Genomic DNA, 27,770 nt, shown 5'->3' on the forward strand with positions numbered 1-27,770 from the left:
AATGGAATTATGCATTTGCTCTGCAGTGTTTGTGTATGTGTATGTGTATGCGAGGTATGTTTGTATATGAAGAGTGTCTGTATGTGTAAGCAATGTCTATGTGCGTAAGCAATGATACTATGAATGAGCATTCAATGTGCACATGTATTTACACTGACTTAAATTTTAGCAATGATAGTGTTAATGAACAAGCAATGTGCACATATGTTTATTACCATTGTCCATTTAACTGTTAATAGCAGTACTATACAGCACTTTTCCTTAAAGAATATATTTCTTGTACATACTGTTGCAACCATTTTTTTTCAGTTCATATGAAAGCAGATATTGAACTAACAGTTAATGTAGCTTGAGCCACGCATTCACATTAAAAACATTCATATAAATAGCAGCATTTATGTATTTTTTATGCTAAGACTACATTACATGCTGTAGCAGACTTAAACATTTGTTTTTAGTAATTAGACTTGAAGGCACTGTTTTCGAGCTAACATATAAGCAAACACTAAATTTACAGAACTTTTAGTTTGTGAAATATATTTTTTTGAACACCGCAAAATTTTGCGCAATTCAACATACGTGCACAAACAGTACATAATGTTTGTTTTATACTTCCCAGCCCTCGCGTATTCAGTGACACATGTTGCCCAGAGAGACACAGCACGTGTTAGGAGTAGGCATCGGCCCTATAAGAGCACAGGTAACAATGGGAAGATGCAGTGCCTCTCTATGACTGTCTAGCTGTGTTTACTCTTGGAATTAGCTTGGAAATATGACGTCTGGGGTTCCGAAGCCGATGGGGCTGAATTATCCTGTCATCTTGCGAGGTCGACAAGACGAGCAATAATCGTTCGAAACTAAAACTCGCCGCCCTAAGTGCAGCGAGAGTTAAATAATGCACATTCTTTCTTAGCATAAACAGCTTGCGTTGAAGCCCTGTCTCTTCAGGCTTGTTGGAGGATTGCGTCAAACCTCAGCTTGCTCCAGCCTGGGCTGAAGCTCCTTGGGTGTGTGCACCTCACACTGCGGTGGTGGTCTGTGGGGGGGGGCGGGAGGGGGGGAGCGTAGGTTAGGTGCTCGTTTCCCAGCCCTTTTCAGTGTCCACAGACAACAATTACTGACACAAAAGCCAACCTTTACATATGGGGCTGCGCGTTTGCGGGGGAGAGGGCGAAGGGGGGGAGGGGCGCATTACACAGGGAGGACTGGGTGGGGATGCAAATCGTCCTTCTTGAGACTCCTTTAGGGATAAAGGTTCTGAGGGACAAGATGAAGCTTTTTATGCCAAATTGCCAGTTCTCGTTGCCCCGCTGGGCCTTTGTTACTCAAATGATGCCCACGTTGTCAAAATTAGCATTTCTATGTACTGTTAATGGGGGTACTGCAGTGCGTGCGGCAGCAGCCATAAGCACTTGATGTTTATAAGCAGACTGAGACGCTGTTTTTGGGCTTGTTTTTAGTTGGGTGAGAGTAGGCTGTGCGAAAACGCGCGCACATGTTTTTTTTTTTCATTGCTGCCACGCCTGAGTATAACTGCTATAGCAGGCAGTTCATTATCGAAGCAACATCGCGTCAAGTTAGCCTGCCTACATTATTCGATTAGACGACAATTAAGGATGAAACGAACCGGACTCCGGAGGTGTGGGGTGAGGTGGGGCCTTGCTGCTCCGGGGTTTTTCACTGCTCAGTGCCCAGCAGCCGGCCTGGTTCCTCCTCTGCGGCGATGCCTCACTCCTACCTCAGACGCAGCTTCCCCCTGACGGTCTCGGACCTGTCCCCAGTGGCCGGCTGTGGAATTGCAGCCCTTGCGCCAGCAGCAGCACGTGTTCGGAGCCAGGAAGGGAGCACGCGCACGTTGACAATCTGCGCTTGGCCCCGTCTGTACTCCCTTGCAAGCCGTCACAGTGACAATACATTTTGCTGGCGGGAGCGGTGCTTCGCGCTCCAACACCAGCTAGCCCTAAACGAGACACACCCAATGGCTGCCGAGGGAGAGAGGGACACGGACGAGGCAGAAAGAGCTCGGTGAGTGGGAGGGGGGGTTGTATCTGTGTGTGTGTGTGCGTGCCCGTGAGTGGTGGGGGTGCTCCCCAACGAGGAGCAACGCCTATGATGAAGCATGACACCCTTTTGGGTGTGTGAGGCAAATACATCCAACAAAATGGATGCCCAAAGGTGTTACATCTACACCTCCGGTCACGCCAGTTATACCTAATTCCTCTTTCCATAGGAACAGTTCAGCAACCCCCTTTTTGCTTTACCTGTACTTGACACGGGCACAAGCTGATACTGGACCTTCCACTCCCTTGAGTGGTAAATGGTGTCCAATTGATCAATTGATCACCCTCCCTCCTTCTTGACGATTAGTGCTGGAGAGTAGACAGGGTCAACCCCCAGTCTGCGACACAATGTTCACCATGCCCAGCACGTCGTTGACACTGTCTTAATATCTGCAGTGTCCCGGGGTACACCCTTAGGCAGCACGGCTGTGTGTCTAGAAATCGTAGGGTCCCAAATTAAGGGGTTCTTCAATCCGTTCAGTTCCTTAAGCTTTTCAGATCCAGCAATGGAAATGCTTAGCATGCCTTTTTGTACTTATTAGGGCTTCTGTGCACGTCCCATGGAGTGGGATACAAGTTTTCCCAGGTGTTTCTGAGTTCACTAACAAACTGCTTTTGATCCATTAAGTTGTAGAGAACGGGTTTCTTCCTCTTGCAGAGAATACATTACAGCCAGTTCCCTAAAGAAAGAATGGCCTTTTTAGGTCTTGTGCCTAGTGTTGCAGTGTGCAGCGCGAGACATTTAGTAGGTAAAAATGGGGTTTTGAAGCTGACCTAGGAATCACACACGCCCTTGCGTGTGCTTTTCCTTTTCTGGCCCGCTATTGGTCTTTGCGTGCATCTTTTTATAAAAGGCAGCACGCAATTGGCCAAAGGCGGGCGCATTGCTCCGCCCACGGCCTATTGGTGTCTGTTATGAGCACCGGCCGTCATGTGCTTTCAATTATCGTGTCCTGACACGGGCGCGATAATTTAAAGCACACGTCTCTCTGTTGGCTCGCGCGCGCACCACTCGCGGGCGTGTTTGTTTTACAAAGCTTTCACTGCCACTTGTTCTAGGTGCCGGAGGTCAGGCTTTGATTCAGATTATTCTACAGCAGCCCAGCGTCGCAGTCCAGAGGAATTCGTGAACATGTTGTGTACCTGGTCAGGTTGCATTGTAGCTCTCGGGGTAGTTGTATAACCGTTGCTTGGTGGTCCATAATAAGCCTTTGCGAAATGGATGTCTGGTCAGAATACAAAGCAGCTCCTCGAGAAATTGCATCCTGTCAGTATACATAGTACCTCTTGCTGACACTGCCGATACACGGGATGCATAGGAACTCTTGCAGAAATTGTATCTGGCCTAGACGCACAGTATCTCTCCGAGAAGCTGAGTATTCTCCAATGACGTCTTTCCTGTTTGTAAATTCAAAGCTTTGTTGCACCGCTCAAACCTTCACACCTCGAGGCGCTACCGCAACTCGCTTGCCCGGTCTCCCCTCTGTGAGCACCAGCGTCTCTGAACATTGAAAGCTCTCCCTTTTTCTTCGGAAGCCTTTGTTTAACCAGCAGGTTGATTAACTTCTGTAGCCTCTCGTCAGAAAGATGATGAACAATGCGTCTGCTCGGCTGCAGCCTGCACACGCATGGTTGGTGCGGATAGAGCCCAGGTGCTAGTTTAAAGAGGGCATCAGATTTCCCTTCAGGTCAGTTTTGTAGCTTGTCATACTCATATTCCTCTGTTAGAACGCCATCACTGTAGACTAGAAACATTCCTTCATAACATGACGCTTTGTCCAAATAGGTCTTTTTAAGTCAGAACTGGATTCAAGGTTTGCTTTCTTGAGTAACAGCGCCCTACTTGCCATCCAACCATCCCGGTAAAATGTGTGGAATGCATATGATATTGTTACACGAACACAGGACTCATCCATCTAATTTCGGGGCCTCTTTAATCAATCTCTTCCAGGCTCTACCAACCGGTTGTATAGGCTGCATGTTCTACGTAGGGTTCTACGTAGGGTTATGGTGGTGACATTTGTCCTACAAATAATCTTTCTAACCGTGCTTCATATTCAAGGTTTTCATTCCCACACTTGGGATGCTCCACAACCTTTCTCCCCTTCACTCTCTTCCCCCCAAAACATGTTTAAAAGTGCACCGGTGCTCGTGGCAGGACGTTTGTTTAAAGACATCATCAGCTCAACAAACGTACAACTGCAGAATTATTCTAAAATCATACAAATGACTACAAATAAACACACTTGTAGGCCAATTAACTTTGCGTTTGATTTTGAAGGAGACCGGGTTACCTATTTGTCTAGGAAAGACTGGAGACACATATTATGTTCTACTTTTATAATAGCCGGGACGAATTACAAAGAAATTACACTTGCCAGCAAAACCTAGTTTACAAACTAAAGGCTGAGTGGAAGTGAAAACACCAAATAAATCAGTCCTGAGCTTAGTCCATATAGAGCTGTCACCAGGAATAAACCGCCTCTTTTCTTGCTGCTCAGCCACGAGTTAAGCACTCCACGTCACTTCTTTCTGTAGTCAACTGTTTGAAACTTGTTGGAACTGTTTGCTTGTTATTGCATATCTGATCATTTACTGAGCTCAATTTGGCTATGTTTCAAGCTGCGTTTTTCTCATGTAGTTTGTTATATATCTGGATATGTTTTTGGGCATGGATTATCTTTTTCCTGCTACTTGTTTAGTCTGTAAGCACTATTTTCTTTAATGGTTTCTCCTACTGCTTTCTTGCAACAGCGCCGCTTTGCTTGCACCTTTTCATCTAAATGTTTTGGCAGCACTGCACAGTATAACTACAGCAGCAGTGCGCTTTTATTCTATATAATAACTCCACTGCAAATAAAAAAAACTAAAGAAAACGTTATTTTCAATGCCAACACATCTAACTTTAACAAATGCGAGACCTATTGCATTGCAAAATCTTGTTTAGAGTTTGGAGGTGCCTTAAAACCCTCCTACATCTGGAAGAAACTTTAAATATGGAGTAGACCCCTCTCATTAATTTCCCCCATTATAATGTCTAACTTCCTGGGCCAGCAACGGGTTCCAGATTGTAGTATTGGGGGATTGTAGCTTTGATGGACATGTCAAACACCTGGAAACAATCTTCTAAGCAGTGTCTCCAGAAAGATACCAGCCATCTCCGTCGCCCTTTCTGCTGGGCTTTAGCTTCTCTGAGAAGAGCCCTCAGGTTAGCGAGGTTACCTGACTAGGGCTTAAAGCCATCAGGTGAACATAGAGGTATCTCAATACTTAATGCTCTTCTCATCTGTGCTGAACGTTAGCTACCAGACGTGAATCATACCGTGGACATGTGTCAAGTTTTAGTGGTATGAACTGTGTACATGTGTCAAGGCTCAATGGCATGCACTTTGGACATGTAACACGGCTCAGTGGTATGCGCTGTGGACATGTGTCAAGGCTCAATGGCATGCACTTTAGACATGTTTCAAGGCTCAATGGTATACATTTTAGACATGTTACAAGGCTCAGTGGTATGCGCTCTGGACATGTGTCAAGGCTCAATGGCATGCATTTTGGACATGTAACACGGCTCAGTGGTATGCGCTGTGGACATGTGTCAAGGTTCAATGCCATGCACTTTGGACATGTAACAGGGCTCAGTGGTATGTGCTGTAGACATGTGTCAGGGCTCAGTGGTATGCGCTGTGGACATGTAACGGGGCTCAGTGGTATGCGCTGTGGACATGTGTCAAGGCTCAATGGCATGCACTTTGGACATGTAACAGGGCTCAGTGGTATGTGCTGTAGACATGTGTCAAGGCTCAATGGCATGCACTTTGGACATGTAACGGGGCTCAGTGGTATGCGCTCTGGACATGTGTCAAGGCTCAATGGCATGCACTTTGGACATGTAACACGGCTCAGTGGTATGCGCTCTGGACATGTGTCAAGGCTCAATGGCATGCACTTTGGACATGTAACACGGCTCAGTGGTATGCGCTCTGGACATGTGTCAAGGCTCAATGGCATGCACTTTGGACATGTAACAGGGCTCAGTGGTATGTGCTATGGACATGTGTCAAGGCTCAATGGCATGCATTTTGGACATGTAACAGGGCTCAGTGGTATGCACTGTGGACATGTGTCAAGGCACAATGGCATGCACTTTAGACATGTTTCAAGGCTCAATGGTATACATTTTGGACATGTTGCAAGGCTCAGTGGTATGCGCTATGGACATGTGTCAAGACTCAATGGCATGCATTTTGGACATGTAACACGGCTCAGTGGTATGCGCTGTGGACATGTGTCAAGGCTCAATGGCATGCACTTTGGACATGTTTCAAGGCTCAATGGTATACATTTTGGACATGTTACAAGGCTCAGTGGTATGCGCTCTGGACATGTGTCAAGACTCAATGGCATGCACTTTGGACATGTAACACGGCTCAGTGGTATGCGCTGTGGACATGTGTCAAGGTTCAATGCCATGCACTTTGGACATGTAACAGGGCTCAGTGGTATGTGCTGTAGACATGTCAGGGCTCAGTGGTATGCGCTGTGGACATGTGTCAAGGTTCAATGCCATGCACTTTGGACATGTAACAGGGCTCAGTGGTATGTGCTGTAGACATGTGTCAAGGCTCAATGGCATGCATTTTGGACATGTAACACGGCTCAGTGGTATGCACTGTGGACATGTGTCAAGGCTCAATGGCATGCACTTTGGACATGTAACACGGCTCAGTGGTATGCGCTGTGAATGTGTGTTAAGGTTCAATGGCATGCACTTTGGACATGTAACGGGGCTCAGTGGTATGCGCTCTAAACATGTGTCAATGCTCAATGGCATGCACTTTGGACATGTAATGGGGCTCAGTGGTATGCGCTGTGGACACGTGTCAAGGCTCAATGGCATGCACTTTGGACATGTAACAGGGCTCAGTGGTATGTGCTGTGAACGTGTCGAGGGTCAATGGCATGCACTTTGGACATGTAATGGGGCTCAGTGGTATGCACTGTGGACACGTGTCAAGGCTCAATGGCATGCACTTTGGACATGTAATGGGGCTCAGTGGTATGCGCTGTGGACATGTGTCAATGCTCAATGGCATGCACTTTGGACATGTAACAGGGCTCAGTGGTATGCGCTGTGGACATGTGTCAAGGCTCAATGGCATGCACTTTGGACATGTAACAGGGCTCAGTGGTATGCGCTGTGAACCTGTGTTAAGGTTCAATGGCATGCACTTTGGACATGTAACAGGGCTCAGTGGTATGTGCTGTGAACGTGTCACGGCTCAATGGCATGCACTTTGGACATGTAACGGGGCTCAGTGGTATGCGCTGTGGACATGTGTAAAGGCTCAATGGCATGCACTTTGGACATGTAACAGGGCTCAGTGGTATGCGCTGTGAACCTGTGTTAAGGTTCAATGGCATGCACTTTGGACCTGTAACAGGGCTCAGTGGTATGCGCTGTGGACATGTGTCAAGGCTCAATGGCATGCACTTTGGACATGTAACAGGGCTCAGTGGTATGCGCTGTGAACCTGTGTTAAGGTTCAATGGCATGCACTTTGGACATGTAGCACGGCTCAGTGGTATGCGCTGTGAACGTGTGTTAAGGTTCAATGGCATGCACTTTGGACATGTAACGGGGCTCAGTGGTATGCGCTGTGGACATGTGTAAAGGCTCAATGGCATACACTTTGGACATGTAACAGGGCTCAGTGGTATGCGCTGTGAACGTGTGTTAAGGTTCAATGGCATGCACTTTAGACATGTAACAGGGTTCAGTGGTATGCGCTGTGAACGTGTGTTAAGGTTCAATGGCATGCACTTTGGACATGTAACAGGGCTCAGTGGTATGCGCTGTGAACGTGTGTTAAGGTTCAATGGCATGCACTTTGGACATGTAGCACGGCTCAGTGGTATGCGCTGTGAACGTGTGTTAAGGTTCAATGGCATGCACTTTGGACATGTAACGGGGCTCAGTGGTATGCGCTGTGGACTTGTGTAAAGGCTCAATGGCATGCACTTTGGACATGTAACAGGGCTCAGTGGTATGCGCTGTGAACGTGTGTTAAGGTTCAATGGCATGCACTTTGGACATGTAACAGGGCTTAGTAGTATGCGCTGTGAACGTGTGTTAAGGTTCAATGGCATGCACTTTGGACATGTAACAGGGCTCAGTGGTATGCGCTGTGAACGTGTGTTAAGGTTCAATGGCATGCACTTTGGACATGTAGCACGGCTCAGTGGTATGCGCTGTGAACGTGTGTTAAGGTTCAATGGCATGCACTTTGGACATGTAACGGGGCTCAGTGATATGCGCTGTGGACATGTGTAAAGGCTCAATGGCATACACTTTGGACATGTAACAGGGCTCAGTGGTATGCGCTGTGAACCTGTGTTAAGGTTCAATGGCATGCACTTTGGACCTGTAACAGGGCTCAGTGGTATGCGCTGTGGACATGTGTCAAGGCTCAATGGCATGCACTTTGGACCTGTAACAGGGCTCAGTGGTATGCGCTGTGGACATGTGTCAAGGCTCAATGGCATGCACTTTGGACATGTAACAGGGCTCAGTGGTATGCGCTGTGAACCTGTGTTAAGGTTCAATGGCATGCACTTTGGACATGTAACAGGGCTCAGTGGTATGCGCTGTGAACGTGTCACGGCTCAGCAGCATGTGATCACTAAAGCTTTTCAGTCTGTTGTTGTGTTTTGTTTAGAGTAGAAACAATTTACTGTGGAGTTCTGTACTTCTTGAATTGTTTTTAAGAATCACTTCTTTGTGCCAAAGGGTTTCAAGGTAATCTTCGCTGACCAGTCATTTTTCTTTCACTAACAGAATACAAGCTCTTTTCAATCATTGTTAAAGAGGAGGCAGAAATATTTCCCTTGGACCATCCAGAGCTTAGGCTAAGTGACGGCTGCAACAGCCCTAAAGGTGAGTCGGTATCGTTGTCCTTTTAGGTCTGAAATGATGTGGGCTTTCGATTGATGCATCTCACGGTTTGCTTTCGGAATGGATGATTGAAAGGGGGCTGTTGGAGTACGTAAAATAGTATTCCATTTGCACTCTTACATGCCTTTGTGAAATGGCCCTAAAATTCAGTTAGTACAGATAGAAAGGACTGTGGCCTCTTTGTACTTTTGTGCATGTTGGAGTTGGGTGTTTCGGGGTGATTCGTAGACATGTGAGTGTAACTAAGAGTACTCCATACTCATAAATCATTTTGTGTCTCAGCCCTAATATGATTACAAGTGGGATACTTTTGTTGTTGGTTAATAAACCATTCCAAAAAATACAAATATTTATCAAATATAAAATAACTGAAATATATATACACTCGTCAAGTTCATATATTTCAGGTCTGGTACTTACAATCTCATTTATCGGGACAATTTGCACTTTTTAAATAAAGAATTGCATGTTAATACTGCTGTGCTACACCACAACAGTTTAACCCAGAGCACCCACCGTTTTCCCCACCACACTTCCACCCTGAGCAGTTAAGTAGCACTAGTAACATTCATAGCCATAACAGAAATAATAAACAAAATAAGTCAGTAAACTTAGAAATATTTTAAAACTCATGTTTAAACGCTTTAACACCCTGGCCGTATATATTTAAAAGAAAGAACAATCAGTTACCGCACCTTGTTATTAAGAATGAGGTACACAAAAAAGATTGCAGACGCGTGACTTAATCTCGGCCTCTGGTAGGTACTCTAGGCTGCAGACCAGTCCCTGGTTCTTTCTCCCACCACGCCACCTCAGACAGGAAGTGGCCGTATGTAAATCAGCCTCGGTCCTGCTCCAGTAGGAATAGCCAGGCCAGGTCCCATCTGAAAGGGAACACAAGCCCACCCCAGGAACACTTGTGGCCTGTTTGTACCTCTTCAGTGGTGTGAAGTTTGTGTACTTCACTAGTTAAAAAGAATTCAACGGCAAGTAACAATGCAAAAAATATATGTAATCTCGTATAACCACATCACATATAATTTGCTGCTCAAGCAGAATAACATTTGTTGAATCCCTGAAGAAATGCTAAAGTTTCTGATGTTGACTATACCCCTGCTTGGATAAAAACAAGATGGGGGGATTTAATTAGGTCCTGGATTAATTTACAACTCAGCAGCTTATGCAATCGTGTTTCCTGTGCCAAGCGGCGGAAACAACATCTGTGCTTAAGGCACTCATTACCTTCACGAGTCCGAGTAAACTTGAGCAAGGGCTGTGCGGTAAGAGCCGAAACCAAAGGGATCGTGGCCTTACCCACCAGTCAGACGTGGATGCAGATACTGTCTGTTTCAGCAAAGGGATATCTGCAGCCAAACCACACCCCCTGTAGCTTGTTAATGCAATCACGATCAGTGACAACATTCTGTATTCTGATCTGCTTATTTACCATCACTTTTACTGCACCATCTTTTATTTCTGTATTAATTAGTTTCTACTGGGGAAGTTCTAAGTGGCAAAACAATGTCAATTGATTCCAATGTGGCCATCATGGTCCTTACGACTGAAACTCTAAGGGTCTTTTACTGGTTAGCACAGGGAGGTCCATGGGAGTGAAATGAAGAGTGTTATATCAAGGCTTGATTATTTGAAGGCAAACCCAGCTCCAGACTGACTTAGTGCTCATTCGCTGGAAGAATTTAGGAAAGGTCCCAAAACCGACAGCGTCATAGTCTTCCAAACACTCAGTGGTATTCATTCCTTCCTTTGCAAGGCTGCTGTGAAAGTGCGACACAGTGGCTTCCCAGAGGGTGGCAGCGGTGACCTGCTCATCTTAAGGCATCTGTACAGCCATTTTATGCAGCTAGATGGACCCCCACTAGAAGGTCTATTGTTCTAGACAGACCCTAGATGAGAGGTGACAGGTAATGAGTAGGAGGGTGTGCAACAATGAAGCAAGGGTTCACCCTCCTATTTGCAATGCAATAGGTCCTGCAATTGCGAGATTTCGACCAATAGGAACTGGGGGTCTCCCATCCCACAGGGGGTAGCTTGGCGCGAGCAGGTAGGCACCCGAAAGCTTAGGTGCAAAGTGACCATACAGCACACACATCCACTAAGACAAGAAACGCACACAATGACTGATTCCACTCCACACCAGTTAGGTTGATTAAAATCACCAAGCTTTATCTAGAATCAAAATCATGACTGGCAAATCATTCAGGGCAATTTCAATAGTCAAGGTAGCAAGAACTCATTAAAACATTTCATCAGGGGAGCAAAGGGAGCAATTCCATAATCAAGGTAGCATGTCTGAACAACCATTTCATTAAAGTAATAACCGTTTCATTACTCAGCAATGAACATTTCATTAGGCAAGAATAAGAGGGTCATCAGACCAGGATAAACCTTTCATTAAGCATAGGAAGAACAGTTCATTATGCATAGAAAAACTATTCCATGAAACATCGGAAGAACATCTCATTGACTATCAGAATATCATGTCATGAAACATAGGTCCAACCCTTCCATAGGCGTAGGGAAAGCATTACATTCATTGGGCCACTCCAATAAGGAATCTCATAACAGCCCCTAATCCTCTTCAAAATAATGAGGGCCAAGTGTTTCACGGGGCTCTAACCCGGTTCTGGTCACGGGGGCCAACGGGGCCCAACAACAGTCTCGCCCGGAGGTGGGGGCGGTCTCAGGCCTTCCACCCGCCCACCCGGGGTATTACCTCAGTCTTCGGCCCTCCCGGGCCCTTGCGGTGGCTTTTGGCTCCAGCCCTCCCTCAGGCTTCACGTGGCCTGGGGATCAATCTCGGCCCCTCCTGGGGTTTGTGCCGGCTGGTGGGGGCCCTGGCACCCTCTCAGGGGCCCGTTGGCGTCATCAGGCTGTTCCTGGGCCTTCCGTGGCTTCCACAGCCCGGGAACCAATTAGGAGGCGGCGGAGGAGGGACCCGGCAACAGCGGCCAATTGCAGGGCAGCTCCTGGGGGCGCGGCAGCTGCAGCCAATAGCTGCGCGGCGCTTGACGTGGGCGTGGCCGGTGTCACGGACAGCGCCCCCGTCACGTGGGGCTGGTTGTCGGCTTCGCAGGGCCTAGCGCGGCCCACTGCAGCACTGCGGCGGCCCTCTCCCGATGCCGGGGGCCGCCACGGGGATGACGCCAACAGCGGCGGAACTCTCCAGGCCAGCGCCGGGGCCGCGATGGTAGCGGCAGGCCCTGGGGCACCTCAGAGGCCTCAGGAGCAGCAGCAGTATTCACCAGCCGCGCCGGGGCACCCGGGAGCGCTCCAAGACACAACGGTGAGCTTTGCGGGCACTTCCTGCCTCCCGCCTTCTTCGCGCCCGGAGGCGCTATAAAGCAGGAACGCTCCCTCGGTGGAGCAAGGGACAACCACCTACCGGCCAGGCGCACTCCTGAGGCCACGCTGCACGCTGCTCCTGCTCCTGGGTGGGGAACGCTGCGTGTCTCGCCGCCGCTGCTCCATCCTGGCGGCTGGAGACTACAGCTCCCAGTGAGCTTTGCGGGCACTTCCTGCCTCCCACCTTCTTCACGCCCGGAGGCGCTATAAAGCAGGGACGCTCCCTCGGTGGAGCGAGGGACAACCACCTACCGGCCAGGCGCACTCCTGAGGCCACGCTGCACGCTGCTCCTGCTCCTGGGTGGGGAACGCTGCGTGTCTGGCCGCCGCTGCTCCATCCTGGCGGCTGGAGACTACAGCTCCCAGTGAGCTTTGCGGGCACTTCCTGCCTCCCGCCTTCTTCGCGCCCGGAGGCGCTATAAAGCAGGGACGCTCCCTCGGTGGAGCGAGGGACAACCACCTACCGGCCAGGCGCACTCCTGAGGCCAAGCTGCACGCTGCTCCTGCTCCTGGGTGGGGAACGCTGCGTGTCTCGCCGCCGCTGCTCCATCCTGGCGGCTGGAGACTACAGCTCCCAGTGAGCTTTGCGGGCACTTCCTGCCTCCCGCCTTCTTCGCGCCCGGAGGCGCTATAAAGCAGGGACGCTTCCTCCGCGTCGCGGATGCGCGCGGGCGGCGCCGGGCGGAGCCCGGGCAGAGGGCGGCCCGTCTGTGGCCGTCCGGGGACGACGAGGGACGGGACGGGCCACCCCCCTTGGCCCCTGCGACCTTCTACCAAATCACCCAGGTACTGCATCTTGTGTATATGGAACTCGCAAACTGTATTGAAGCCCTCCACAAAACTAACTAGACGGCTGCATATAAGAGGATTATTAGAAACCCACGCTGGGTAGAATCAGAGTGACTGAGTGGGAGACCACAAGGGAAAAATGTCTAACCATCCCAACACACGTTCGGCTGGAAACAAATCCAACAAAAGAGTGACCCCTAAACAAACACGAGTGGAAACAAAGGAGGGTGCCCTCCTGAAGGGGAACAAACCTACAGCAATTGACTTAATGTTAAAGAAAGTCACGGGGGAAATAGAACGCATGGAACGGAGTTTATCCTCCTCACCCAACCTCAATGTCATCACCCAAACACCCTCCAGAGACTTATCAATAGCTGATAGCCCAAATATCCAGGGCAATATAACTCAACCAAACAATGATATAGAGGATGTCCCCTGTGCTCAAACCCCGGGCCAAGAAAATTCTGAGCCCAACGAAACGACCCACCAGAGAAAAATGAAGCGACAGGGGAGGATTAAGGGGCCCCAGAGACAGAGGAAAGTGCTAGTAAGAGACAATCCTCCAACACGCACACAAGAGTATATAACAGTTGAAAATAACTCCCAAGTAGAAACCATTCCACCAGGGTGGATCGAGACATTAGTCGCAGATCTTAAAAAACAGCTAGAATCCTTATTTGCAGCACAATTAAAGCCTATTATAAGCAAGGTGGACAAAATAATGTGCGAGCTCTCTAAACATTCCAAGGCACTAGAGCACACACTGGCAAAAACGTCTACTGACCCAACTCAGATAACTGAAGCAGCCACTAATGACAATGCAAACACAAAGAGACTGCAAAATAACAACTGTGTCAGTCACACTCAACACGCAATTGTCCAGATACACGAGGCCCCAAAAACTGCTCAAAATCAAAAAGGGGGTACTAATGGCAGTTCTAGGGGGGGACACAATCAAAGTGCGAACAACAAAAATTTGGAAAAACCCCCTTTACAACCATTAATGCAATGGAGACAGGAAGAACGCCCCCAGAGGGAAGGGAATTACGACCACTGTTATACAGATTCCGACCCCTTTCATACTACTAGCAATCACGCCTCGCATATAGATCTTCCTCCTGAGGCAAGCCCATTTGTAATAGTTTTTGCAGGGGTACCAGAAATCAGGCCCAATGAGAGAGAATCACACTATCAATTACTCTCCAAAATCTCCAAGTGGCTGAATATCCACAGACCCTTAAATAATGGGGAAAGAGGAGAGATAGTACACGTAAGAAGGGTAAACTGGATTGGGGGAGAGATAAAGACATAAGAGGGGACTGTATAGTTGCAAATTTTAGGGACACCAGTCTGGTTGATTACATCCTGAAGAATTCTAACAGGAATCAAACCAGCACTATTTGTGCACTCCCACTTGGGTATTTTTACCCAAGGAGCCGGAATATTAACCATGCGGGTGATGAGGGAGGGTGGATTCTTGGAAGACCACAATGTATACATAGACCAAGACCAGTAAGCCACCCCGAACAGTCCTTTCCCCCTCGAGATTATGCACAATGGAGAAACAGATTTGCCCCAATTTAATCACTCGAGGACATTGATTGACTAATCCCTACAGAAAACAATTCTGCAGCCAGTTCAACGATTAGTGGACGCTTGGGCCCAGAAATAGGGGGTGAACGTGGGAGTGAGGAGAACGCACAACCCGGGAGGCTAGACCCACATTCGAGTCAGGGGGAAAACAAAGTAAATATCAAAGATACATCTGTGGTGGGGGAGGTTAGAACAAATGAAACTCACATAGTAGGAGGTAAAGAGAAGAGGGAGGGTCTGACCATCTTATCCTGGAATATTGCAGGGCTGGAAGCCAAATTAAAAAGTAAGGAGTGGTTAGAATTCATAAGGCGCTTTCATGTTATCGCGCTCCAAGAAACATGGGCACGGGATTCGGACCCTTGTCAATTGGAGGGCTATAAGTGTTTCTTTAGACCTGCCCAAGGGACAAATTCTGGAAGAGCAAAAGGAGGCCTAGTAATATACGTAGATTTAGACCTGAATGGCACCTGGTCATACCCAGACTGGATGTCAGACAACATACAAGTAGTTACACTACAACACCAGGGGGAGAGTCTACTGTTTCTAAATTTCTATAATTCTGGGCCGGTGGAGGGGAACTTTCCAATATTAGCAGAGTTGGAGAGCAGACTAAATGAGGAACTGGATCAAAGGACGAAGGGGCCAGAACCAACTGTCCTGTTGATGGGGGATTTTAATTGTCATCTATGCCCCAAGCTACTTCCTCTAACTGCCGATTGGTCAGCATGCCCACTAGAAAAGGGTCCCCATTTTACACACAATAAAGAGGGTACAACTCTGATGAAGCTATTAGATAACTTTGCGCTCACTCACGTCATGGATCTACCTGCAGTTAAAGCAGGGGAATCCCCAACACCCACATTCAAGGGAAAAGGCGGTGGGTCCATAATAGATTATATAACGATCTCTGCCTGTGCTAGAGAACAGATCTTAAATACTAGAACAGAGTGGAGCCCCTTTAGTGATCACAACCCCATTTTAATAGAAATTAAATGTAAAGATGTAATTAGAAAAGACCCAGGGGTGATCCATGAAACCGATATCCAACCAACAGACCAAGGGAGACGCATAAGGTGGTCACTGATTAATCCTCAAGAGTTTTACGTCAAATTAGTGGGCGAAGGGAAAGCCCATATAGAGACCTGCCTAGATCCCACAATAGAGGGTAGAGGAGTGGTAGAGGCTTTCGAATCCTTAACCAAAATTGTGGAAGGACTATTACAAACTAGGAAGCCCGTAAGACTGTCATCCTCGCCAAGATGGTTTGACTCAAACTGCTCCAGAGCGCTAAGAGACCTAAAGCAGAGTTTAAAAAAGACTCCAAGGGACAAGATTGAAATCACCCGCTGCAGACAGAACTACAAAACCCAGGTAAAGATAAGGAAGTTGGCCCTTCAAAAAGAAGTCTGGGCTGACCTAAGGGAGGCTGGTGAAAATAAGGACTACGCACAGTTCTGGAAAATCATAAACAGACCATGCTTCCATGACTCAAGCTCCCCAGTCATCAGCTCTAATATTCTACCAGAACAATGGATTGCTCACTTCAAATCCTTGTATACCCAACAGGAGGTAGACATTGGTGATGGAATTTGGAGGGGGCCAAGGGCAGAACAACTTGAATTATCTCTGGAAGAAGTCCTTAAAGCAATCTTAGGGCTGACACGAAACATAGCCCCAGGCCCGAAAGGCACCCCCCCAGATTTATTCCTCAGTAACACAGAGTTATGGGCCCCAGTGGTAACGAGAGTACTGAATGCAGCAATCAAATCGGGCCTGCCGAGATCATGGTCCACTGCGGTGATTGTCCCGATATATAAGAAAGGCTGTAGGGACAGCCCGCAGTGCTACAGACCTATTTCGCTGATTGATGTTTCTGCCAAAGTACTCGGGAGGGCGCTCCTCAACCGCTTAATAGATTGGACTGACACCCACAACATCCTGGTGGATACCCAGTACGGGTTCAGAACAGGCAGATCAACTAGTGACCAATGCCTCAACCTATACCTCCTCACCTCACGGCTAAGTACACCAAGACGACCGATGGGCCCATATACATGGGGTTCATGGACTTAGCAGCTGCTTTCGATAACGTCAATAGAGCCAAACTATGGTCACTCATGTTTAACCTGGGAATTGACTCGGATCTTATTAACATTCTGAGGGAGCTGCACTGGAACACCACTGCCAAGGTCCGCTATAGTGCGGGGGGGGGGGGGGGGGGTGGGGTGAGTACCGATCCCTTCCCGTGCTCTGGCGGGGTGAGGCAGGGGTGTATCCTGGCGCCGTTCCTGTTCTCCCTTTACATAAATGGCCTGGAGAGTGCCCTGATCGCACTGGGACCTGACTGTCCCAAGGTGGGCGCGCGTCATCTGCCGGTACTTCTGTACGCTGATGACGCGGTCCTCCTAGCACGAACGGCAGTTGGCCTGCAGCTCTTAATCAAGGGTTTCTCTGACTTCATGAGGAATTTGGACCTCTCCGTCAACATGACAAAATCTTTCATCATGGTAGTGGGGAAGAAACCACAGAAGAAATTTGTGTTCAAACTAGGGGATCATGTCTTGGACACTGTCAACTCATTTCCGTACTTGGGTCTTTTATTTGATGAAAAGTTCAAGTTCGCCCCTCTGATAGAGGAGAGGGCTAGGAGACTAGTCTCAGCTAATGGAGCTATACTAAACTTCGCCCGTCGAATAGGACGTTGGTCCCCAGAGCAGGTGATGACATTGTATAGGTCGGTCAGCATCTCAAAAACCATCTATGGAGCTGAAGTGTGGGGTTTCAGGGATGCACAACCAATACAAAGTGAGGAAGACAAATTCCTAAAAAAACTGTTAAAGCTTCCGTTAAGCATCCCAGCAGCGATAACACACGAAAAGTTGGGTACCCCATACATAGCCGACCTGATCAGACTGAGACCTATACTGGCCTGGCTTAAAATTTGGTCAAACCCCAATGCGGAATTGTCCAGACAGATCATCCAGGATTGCCTGCTGAAAGAGAGATGGCTCCAAATCCCCTGGCTGAAATACGTCAAAGACACATTGGGGGATATTGACGAGCAAGGGCTATTTCTGGACCCCTCTACGGTGGACATATATTCCAGACACTCTGTACAAAAGCAACTACTGGAAAAATATGATGGGAGGAGGAGGGAGCTTGACTCTACTAAACCCTCGGCAGTTGCTCATTCGCTTGTTCGCAATGAAGTGGGCATGGAACCGTACCTCTTTTTAATGTACAGTCAACACGAGAGGTTTTTAATGACTCGTTTTAGGCTCAATTTGTTGCACCACATTTTAGCTTATCCGTCTGGGTTTACGCAAACAATTGAGCAGAAGGGTGCCTGCGGCTGCGACAATAGGTCTCCGCAGGACACCCTTCATTTTGTATTACTGTGTTCTTTTTATAAAACACCGCGTCAAAGATTCTTAGTGGATGTTTTAAAGGACTCAAACATTTTCCATGCTAAATCTGCTTTATTGTTCTTGCAAAGAGCCACTGAAATGCGAACTCTATTTGCTATCATAAGTTTCCTTAAAATTGCTTTCAAACTAAGAAACACAAGGGGCTGATAAAGTTGGTGGGATTGGGAGGAAACTAAAAAGTCATATGGGGCCTTGTGTCATATTTGCACTCTGTTTTGACTATCTACAAAAACCCCTTTTTAACTTGTCGCTCTTTTTAAAATGTCATGTTGTTCAGAATGGTTTTATGCGATCATGTATTACTATGTATTTTTATGATGGTTTTTAATCTTCGAAATAAATAAAAGAACTGAACTGAACTGACACAATGCTTCCCCGGAGGCACACAGCAAGAGCCGGGACCACGGCGGTGTGTTTCCGATGCACTTTCTGTGGGGCCACCGCAGGGAGGCGCCTGGGGTTTCACGGCACTTAGCACAGTAGTTCCCAGCGCCACAGCGCTTCCTATGGCACCGCAGGGGAGGCACTGGAAGAGCAGTCTCTAACAGGACAGGCCACACACCGGTGGCAGGACAACACAGGGGCACAGCAGGAGCGCAGGGTGCTAGCGCGACGAAGTGAGAGCGCTTAGCAGACAGTTCAGTTCAATTTTAGGCAGTCCAGGACCACACAGGGGCACAGGCTGAGCAGGGGAGCGCGTGATGGAAATAGCGCCGGTACCTGGTTGATCCCCAGTAGTCCTGTGGGCAGTTAGAGGGTCCTCTCGGCGCTTGCTGGTTCCTGCACCCTTGGTAGGTAGTTTCTTGAAGGGGGGGTTGAGTTATGGCTAAAGGCAGATGGGTCCTTGTAGGTCACTGCAGGTGGTCCCTGGGTTCCCCTCCTGCCGGGCCAGATCAGTGTGTAGACCAGAGTCCCTTACACAGCTTGGAAGGCCGCACCTAAGCCCTGTCACTCCCAGTGGCATAGGCCCTACCGCCTAAGACTCCTGCGTAGGTTCCTCCAATTCAGTGATGCCCCAACTGACTAAAAAGTTTCCCTCCTTTCCTTATATATGCCCAGGTCAGGTGACCACACTCTAAGGTGGCAAAAGCAGACCCCTCCCCTGTTCTGGAAGGTTCCAGGAGCTTCCCTACTCTAACTACGGGCAGGCTTGGCAGGCTGGTGTTGCAACAGTATCTAGGGTCCCAGCCAACTCCTGGCCACTAGGGTGCTACTAAAATACCACTCAGCAGTAGCAGGGGCCTGTGGCAGCCATGTTGGAAGAAGAGAGCACCTGCACCATAGCATTGATTAGCAATGGGAAGGCGCTCGGAGACCTAAGGCCAATGAAAAAGAGGGTGGGAAAAATGAGGAAAGGGCGAATAAAACGGGGAAAGACCACCCTAGGGCTGACAGGTCTAACAACAACGCTATTTATGTGTTTTAAAAAAACACCTGCAAATATAAAAGGCATTGTCATTTACGATACCAATAGGTCAAGGTTTCTAAAATGCGAGACCTATTGCTTTGCAGATGCTTTTTTATAGTATTCTTGTTTGTGTGTTTCTAAGAAATTGGGAATTTCTTGCTGTAAAAACACAGTCCTCAAATTGGGCTGAATGCAAGTAACTAGGAAAGTAGTAAATGTCAAAACCGAAGAAGAACAGTCCCCTAATAATGTAACTGTCATGAAGTATGGGTTTGATAGTGTAGTTGGAAATTCAACTAGAGGAGGGATCGTTAATATGGAAAAAGTCCATGTCGATGTGAATAACAATACATTAACGGACAAAAACGACATTGCATCAATTACATTTTTAATTGAAGATTTGGATTCCAAAAGAGGTCCTGCAAAAAATCAAGGCATTGCAATACATAAAATAAAATAACATTACCTCCTAAAAAGAGACTTAATAAAATATATACATATGTACACTTGATCTCCTTTCCATAACTGTCACCGTGGAACTGAGAAAACTCCATTCATGAAACTTAAAATACAGATCTTATCTATAAATCATTCCATAATAACATTGGTAAAGTTTTCCCAGCAACATGGCAGTAAAATTATGTAAAATTACTCTGAAATGAGCAGCCAGGGGAAGTCTACCACAGACATAAAAGCAATCCTAAATCCAACTAGGAATACATTCATCAATCTTTAAGAAAATTACATTTTTGTTTAGCTAAACCAATTCATATAGAGCACAAACATTCAGAGGTTCTCCCCCAACATAGCAAAAGAGTTATGTGCAAATTACTCCACTCCGTCATACACTCCCAAAAAAGACCTCCCCCAACATTGAAGCAGTCGTTATGAGCAAAATTCTATATAGCAGGCAGCCAGATCCTCTCCTAACGATGCTGCAATCTTACCACCACATTAAAATAAGTTCACTCGATCCTTAATATCTTTTAATGTTTTTGCACAAATGACTTCTGTTTTTGGGGTAAAACAGAAACTCTTGCGCAGGTTCTACGGATTTAACATTGTTCTGTAAACACATTGGCCGTAACCACCTACGGCGTTGAGATGGAAAAGCAGGACAAACTCAAAGAATATGGTCAAGGTTCTGAATCCCCAAATCACACATTACAATTTTCCCTGTTTTCTCAGAAGAAGACCAATTTGTGTTAAATCATTAAGCGGAAGCAAATTAATTCACAATTATGTCACAAAACGGCGCGTACCATGTCCAAATTTCAGGCCAGATACTTCTGGGATACCTTAGGGTAATAAGACTGGGAGATCGCCGCCATCCTTTTTCATATAACACGTGAGATCTCTTACTAACTACTCGGCCGGTGCCTTTTAAAAGATTTGTAAATTCTAAAGGAGAGAGGAAAACCACCAGCTCTTCCGGTAAATCAAAGTAACTCAACGCCTGGGAAAAATCTTGAGAGAAAGAATATTTACCTAATTAGGAACCAAATATTTCATAGTTCAAAAAATCCCCCCAAGGAATCCATTTCTCTGTTCTTCAGCTGATAACCCCACCAAATCAAACTGGCTAATCCTTGTACATAGGAAGTTATCAGACCAAATCCCAACCTCATCTCTGGGGGCGAAACAGATAAGTTAAAATTACATAATTTCCGTAAAATCTGCCCTATTATTTCCCCCAGAAAGTCCCTCTTTATCACTTTAATAGATTCTATGGCGTGCAGTAATGTAGGAGGGGGTTTCACTTTGCATTACAAAAGTCACGCAACCAAGAGAAAGCTTCAGAGGAACAATGTTTTCGGTGGGCTTTACCCTGTGTGTTACCAGCTGGTGTTTCCCTGAGCCTGCGCTTCAGACAGAGCTGGTCATCTTCCTGCACTTCCTACTTTTTAAAATCCTATTTTTGCTCTTGGAGACCCTGATCTTCAAATTGTGTGCGGCAGTGTATTGTTGAGACACCAGCCTATTCTTCAAGCCCTTGGGTGTCAAATCCAGGATTAATGTTACCATGTCGTCTGCATACATCGAGCAGGGGAAGGGACAGCCACCTATTTTAGGAGCATCTCTCCATTAGCTGGAAAACAATTAGGGAGATCTGAAACATACAAGAAACAAGCATTTTCAATGCAATAGGTCTCGCATTTATACAATTTTGACCTATTGGCATTGTAAATGACAATGCCTTTAATTTATGTTTTAGTTTTTAAAACATAAATAAAGGGCATTGTCATTTACAATGTCAATAGCCTAAACTTGAGTAAATGTGAGACCTATTGCATTACAAATGCGTGTTCTAGAGTGTTAATTCAGTGGACAAAAAAGACTTTGTTTGAGGGGTCCAAGAATGTCACTTCTTAAGCCCTCTATCATCAATTGGGCTTTCATTTAACTCTGAATTCAGATGGAGCCGGGAGAACTTGCAAAATGAGGGTGACAAAATAATACTGAGGAGGTCGTCATAGTGTGGCGAGCCTTTTGGGGTTACTCTTATCCTAAAGACCCTACTGGAGAAGTGGGCAAGTCATCATACCACAGCGGTGTGGGCTGCCTCGGAGACTCCGAGACCTCCACCATTGTTGTGTTTGGCAATCTGTCAAAGAAAACCCCAACCACTTCCAACCCCTTCAGCTATGTTCACAGTAGAATTACTGTACCAAAAGGGACTTTGCTGACTTTAAATATTTCTGGTGTGGGCAGGGGTACTTTAGAAGCTGTCTTCACGCTCATCAGGCCAAGAAATCCTAATAGCATTCAAAAAGTGGACACAAATGAATCTATTCTCAACAGTCATTTATTGAATTAAAGGGAAATTTCTGTTTTCTGATCATGATACTGACCCCTCCAAACTTCTCTAAAAGTTACTTTGACATGAGCTCCTTAAGTGGAGTGATCAACGGTTGTCATTCAATCACCAACCCAATCCAGGATACTGCAAGAACCACCTGTGGGTGCAGAGGGCCTGGGACCACCCTATGAATCTGTGCAGATGGATCTGGAAACGGCAAAGATGCTAAGGGCTCTCTCTGGTAGCCCCTCATCCATGAGTGCAAAACATGGCCTCAAGCCCATTATTAGACGCACACGGGTCTGACAGGAAGGGGTCTGATGGCAGAATATTCATTCTTCCAGGTGATGTGGTCAGCGCACCGCGGGCAGCGGTAAGGGCAGGGGGCTCTGTCCATACCCCACTTAGGTACATATTTCATAGTGCTGGTGCAGAGGTTTCATGGGTGCTGCAGGAGCATGAAGTGCCACATCACATGCGCAGACAGTCTTGTGCCCATGTTTGCAAATGGTATTCAGAAACCCACCCACGACTGCAAAGGAGGCTTGCCTGGCACCCTTGGCAGTGCCCACAGTAGTTAATGGGTGGAGGCTACATAAAAAACTTTAACAAGAAGGAGATTAGGGTTTGGAGAATAATATTCATATTTTTTTTTACTTTATCATTTTCTGGTAAGCCACAGAAACATGCAAATAAACAACCCACTGGGTGGTCAAGATTGAATAGTGAGAGTAGTGCATTAATTTATCCGGAAGAGCCATTAGGAGCAGTCGCAGCACATAAGTGAGTCAATGAAATGGGGTGGTGGTGGTGACCTTCTCACATTTTAGAACGGTTACAACAGTATATGTGCGGATATAACAAATACAATAGGTGGCATAGACCTAGTAGCCTCACAGGTCAGTTGAGCTCCAGAGACAGCAGGTAATTTCGAAGTGGCTGCCAAATGTCTTTAGGCCGAGCAGAGGGGGTTTGTAATACAGCATAGGTTTCACTGGTGGTATAACAACAGATTAGGCTGCTCAATGTCAGGACGCCAAGCATTACCTGATATGTATATTCTTGACTCTCACTTGCGCAGGAGCAGAGATGGTTTCTGGCTCGGGAACTAGATGCTAATACCCAAATCCCAAGAGACGATGCCGGCAGGTCTAGTAGAACCTCCCTACATCATCCTCCGGGAAGGGGGTGTGGATAAAATAATAAACAGAGAAGAGACTGGTCCGGAAAGTTTCTTCAGACAACTTCCTTCTGGGTGTCTGCGAGTTAGAAACCTGAAATAGGAGCACACCATTAGTTTCCCTACTCTCCTATCCTGACTCTGGTATTCACGGGGTTATTATTGTTAACTCACTTTACTATTTCTGGACCTTGCTTCTCTTCTTAAGGGTTATTTATGCTTTTCTCGTCTAGTCAGTTGTTACTGCATAGGAAGACAAGGACGAATGGGTTAGATGCCTGCTAGTACTACTCTATTGTTAAACTACGATTATTATCTTCTAGAGCATACTTACTTCACTAACTAGTCGTTGACGCTGTAATTGGATTCTGTAAAGTTGCAGTTATTTGAATACCTCTCAGCCAAGTCTTTTCCTTATTGATAAGTCTTTTATCTTATTCCTTCAGGTGACAGCTTCAAGGTTATGCAAAGTTCATGTAATTGTTTCTTTCTTGTTCACTCAAAAAATACTTAAGAAATAGTTCTTTTCTCATTTGACGTACTAGTTCACTACTGTTGATAATCTTCAGTTTGGCCAAACACTGGTAATTGTTACTTAGCTTTCAGTTCGCTGACGGACTCTCTCTTTCTCATTGGGGCTTCTCTCCTCAGGAAACTATAAACTGTTCACTTCTCACTCGACGACGCTTCGGGGGTTTTCTTCACAACTGGAATCTCGAACTTGGAATGGGGAAAGAATTGCTACGCGTTTGAATTAATACGCCGTAGCAACATTTCCTCGACACTCGCGCTAACCGCAAATGGAGTACTACAACAAGGATAATTTTAGAACTAAGGATTCAAGGAATTCACCAGAGCTACGCACACAGGTTCGTCTTCGCTAACGGTTCAGGTGAAGTGCGTAGTTTCCAGAGCTCGCGCTCCGTTCGTACTCTCCGCATCAGAACGAGGTTAAACGACTAGAGCGTCAACCTCACAGCACCACGGCACTGTGGCAGCCATTTTGTCTCTCCAGACTCGGACCCTATCAGACCATGAAGAATATGCAGGGATCCTGGCATCATTTTGGGCTGATACTGAACCACATATTTGCGAGTCCAAATGACGGGTTCTGACAGTACCCCCCAACAAGGTAGACTCCTTCCGTCTGGGTTTGGAAGGGTAACGTTGATGAAAGGAATGGATTAACCTGGGAGCGTGAACATCCTCCTCCAACTCCCACGATCGCTCCTCTGGTCCATAACCTTTCCAATCGATGAGGTAGTACAGTTTCCCTCTGGAGACCTTAGAATCCAGGATTTCTTTCACTTCAAACTCCGTTCCCGTCTCAAGGTGGATTGGCTTAGGAGGTGATTGAATTCTCAGTCCTGCAGAAGCTCTTTTAAGTAAGGAGACATGAAAGACGGGATGAATTTTCATCTTAAGAGGTAGTGTCAATTGATAGGTAACTGGATTAATTTGCTTCTCCACTGGGTAGGGACCAATAAAGCGAGGTTGAAATTTTCGATTCCCTTTCAGTCTCAGATGTTTTGTGTTCAACCACACCTTATCTCCAACGGACAATGGAGGACTTGCACGTCTCTTCTTATCTGCATAAGTCTTATATTTCTCCTTAGCTTTTCGCAGATTGTCTACTGCCTCCTGCTGGATTTGATTCAATTGGGAAACTAAGTCTTTGACAGCTGGGACTGCTACTTCCATTTGTCGAATTGATGCATTTGGGTGCCGTCCATAATTCAAGAAGAAGGGGGAGAAACCAGTTGAGCCATTTTTGGCATTGTTATGGGCAAATTCCGCCGACCACAAGTAGTCTGCCCACTGGATTTCCTCTTTCAGGAGGAATAATCGAAGGTATTGTTCCAGTTCTTGGTTCACCCTTTCTGTTTGTCCATCAGTTTCTGGATGATAGCTCGTAGAAAATCTGACTTCAGTACCTAGACCCTTCATAAAGGCTCTCCAAAAATGGGATATAAACTGGGAACCCCTATCCGAAATGACCACCTTGGGTATGCCATGGATCCTGACAATCTGGGAACTAAAATGGTCTGCTAGTTGTTTGGCTGATGGGGTCCCTTTTAAAGCTATGAAGTGGGCCAGTTTAGAGAAGGCATCTACTACCACTAGAATGGTGTAAAACCCCTGCTCAAAGGTAAATCAGTGATGAGATCTAGTGTAACTGTGTGCCAAGGATAAGGAGGGGTGGGTAGGGGTTGCAGGAAACCCTTTGGGGCTTGTCGTTCAGATTTTCCCTGAGCGCAGATCTCACAAGCCTTAACATAACTCTCAATATCAGTTGACATTCCAAGCCACCAATAGTGTCTCTTTATCAACTCTTCTGTCTTGTTTTCCCCCTTGTGTCCGGCTAACTTATCATTGTGACATTCACGCATCACTTGTTGCTGCAGTTCTGTCGTTGGCACATACAAGGCCTCCCCATGATATGGCAACTGATGAACGATTGTCCTGTTTGGATCTCCTTTAACCCAATACTGCATAGCCTCCGAACTCATGTTTTCTGCGATGGCCTTTTGGATATTGATTGAGACTGTGGCTCCAATAAATTTGTTCTCAGGGATGATCGGTTGAACGTCTATAGCTGCCCTTTGAGACTCGGTGCCCAATCTGGAAAGTGCATCGGCCTTCCCATTTTGTGCTCCTGGACGAAAGGTAATTACAAAGTCGTAATCTGCAAAATACAAGGACCATCTAAGTTGTCTTGGCGTGAGCGTTCTGGCGGATTTCAAGAATTTCAAGTTACGATGATCCGTAAATACTGTAACTTGATGCTGTGTTCCCATCAGATAATGCCGCCACTCCTTGAAGGCGTCCTTGATAGCCAGTAGTTCTTTTTCGGTGATGGTATAATTGATTTCTGCTGGGGTCAGTTTTCTTGATCTGTAGGCTACTGGATGCAGTTGACCCGTGGTCTTGTGACGCTGAGACAGAACCCCCCCCAGAGCCTGATCCGACGCATCTGTCTCTACATAAAACGGTTCCGATGGATCAGCATAAAGCAGTACAGGTGCTGTGGTAAAGGCTTCTTTTAAGGCTTGGAAGGCCTCCTCTGATTCTTTCAACCACTCAAATTTTGTTCCTTTTCTCAACAATCTGGTAAGAGGTAAAATTTTTCCGGAGAACTCACTGATGAATCGTCTGTAAAAGTTGGCAAATCCAATGAAGCTTTGGACCTCTTTCACACTCGTCGGGGATTTCCAGGTGGTCACCGCCTCTACTTTTTTAGGATCCATCAAGATGCCGGACGGGGAAAGGACAAATCCTAAGAACTCAACCTGAGAGACATCGAATGCACATTTCTCCAGTTTCACGAACAACTTGTTCTCTTGCAACCTTCTCAATACTCCTTTCACCTGCTCATGGTGTCTTGTCACATCGGAGGAGTAAATCAAGATATCGTCAATGTACACAATGGCGCACTGATCGATGAACTCCTTCAAAACATCATTGATAAAGTGCTGGAAGGCAGCTGGGGCATTACACAGCCCGTAAGGCATCACTTGGTATTCGAATAGCCCGAATCTAGTCCGAAAGGCCGTCTTCCATTCATCTCCTTCTCGCATTCGGACTAGATGGTAGGCCCCTCGCAGATCTAATTTTGTATAGATTTGGGCTCCTTTGACCTGATCCAATAAGACCGATATCAAGGGTAGAGGGTACCTGTTCTTTTTTGTTATTCTATTGATTGCTCTGTAATCGATGCACGTTCTCAATTCCCCTTCCTTTTTTGGCACAAAAAATAGGGGCGATGAGACAGGTGACTGTGATGGTCGGATGAAGCCATTCGCCAAATACTTATCCAGGTATTCCTTTAGATGTTGGTGTTCTTTTTCTGTTAGTGCGTACACTGGACTGCATGGCAGATTTGCTCCAGGTTCTAAGTCTATCTTGCAGTCATAGACTCTATGTGGGGGTAAAAGTTCCGCTTCCACTTCATTGAACACATTCTCGAACTCCTTATACTCTTCTGGAATCTGGTGTGTATCAATGGCACACATAGAATGCTCCACAAGACTCAAGGCATGAGCTGGGTTTATCTCCTCTCCGATAGTTCTTGAAACAAAACAGTTCTCACAACAGTAATTTGAATCCATAATAACCGTTCTGGAGTTCCAGTTAATTGTAGGGTTATGCTCCGTGAGCCATGGCAATCCAAGAATTAATTGAAACTGTGGA

At 46.6% G+C, this 27,770-nt stretch overlaps 1 protein-coding gene across 1 annotated transcript in view; it reads left to right on the top strand.

Moving 5' to 3' along the window:
• LOC147729422 (uncharacterized) overlaps positions 1-27,770 on the top strand; it is a 285,971-nt gene that overhangs the window by 35,234 nt on the left and 222,967 nt on the right. The window contains 1 exon segment of the mRNA XM_086959845.1: positions 8,899-8,997. Coding sequence (XP_086815971.1) covers positions 8,899-8,997 — 99 coding nt within the window.

Source organism: Lissotriton vulgaris, chromosome 2_2 (assembly GCF_964263255.1).
Source record: "Lissotriton vulgaris chromosome 2_2, aLisVul1.2, whole genome shotgun sequence".
NCBI classification, from domain to species: Eukaryota; Metazoa; Chordata; class Amphibia; order Caudata; family Salamandridae; genus Lissotriton; species Lissotriton vulgaris.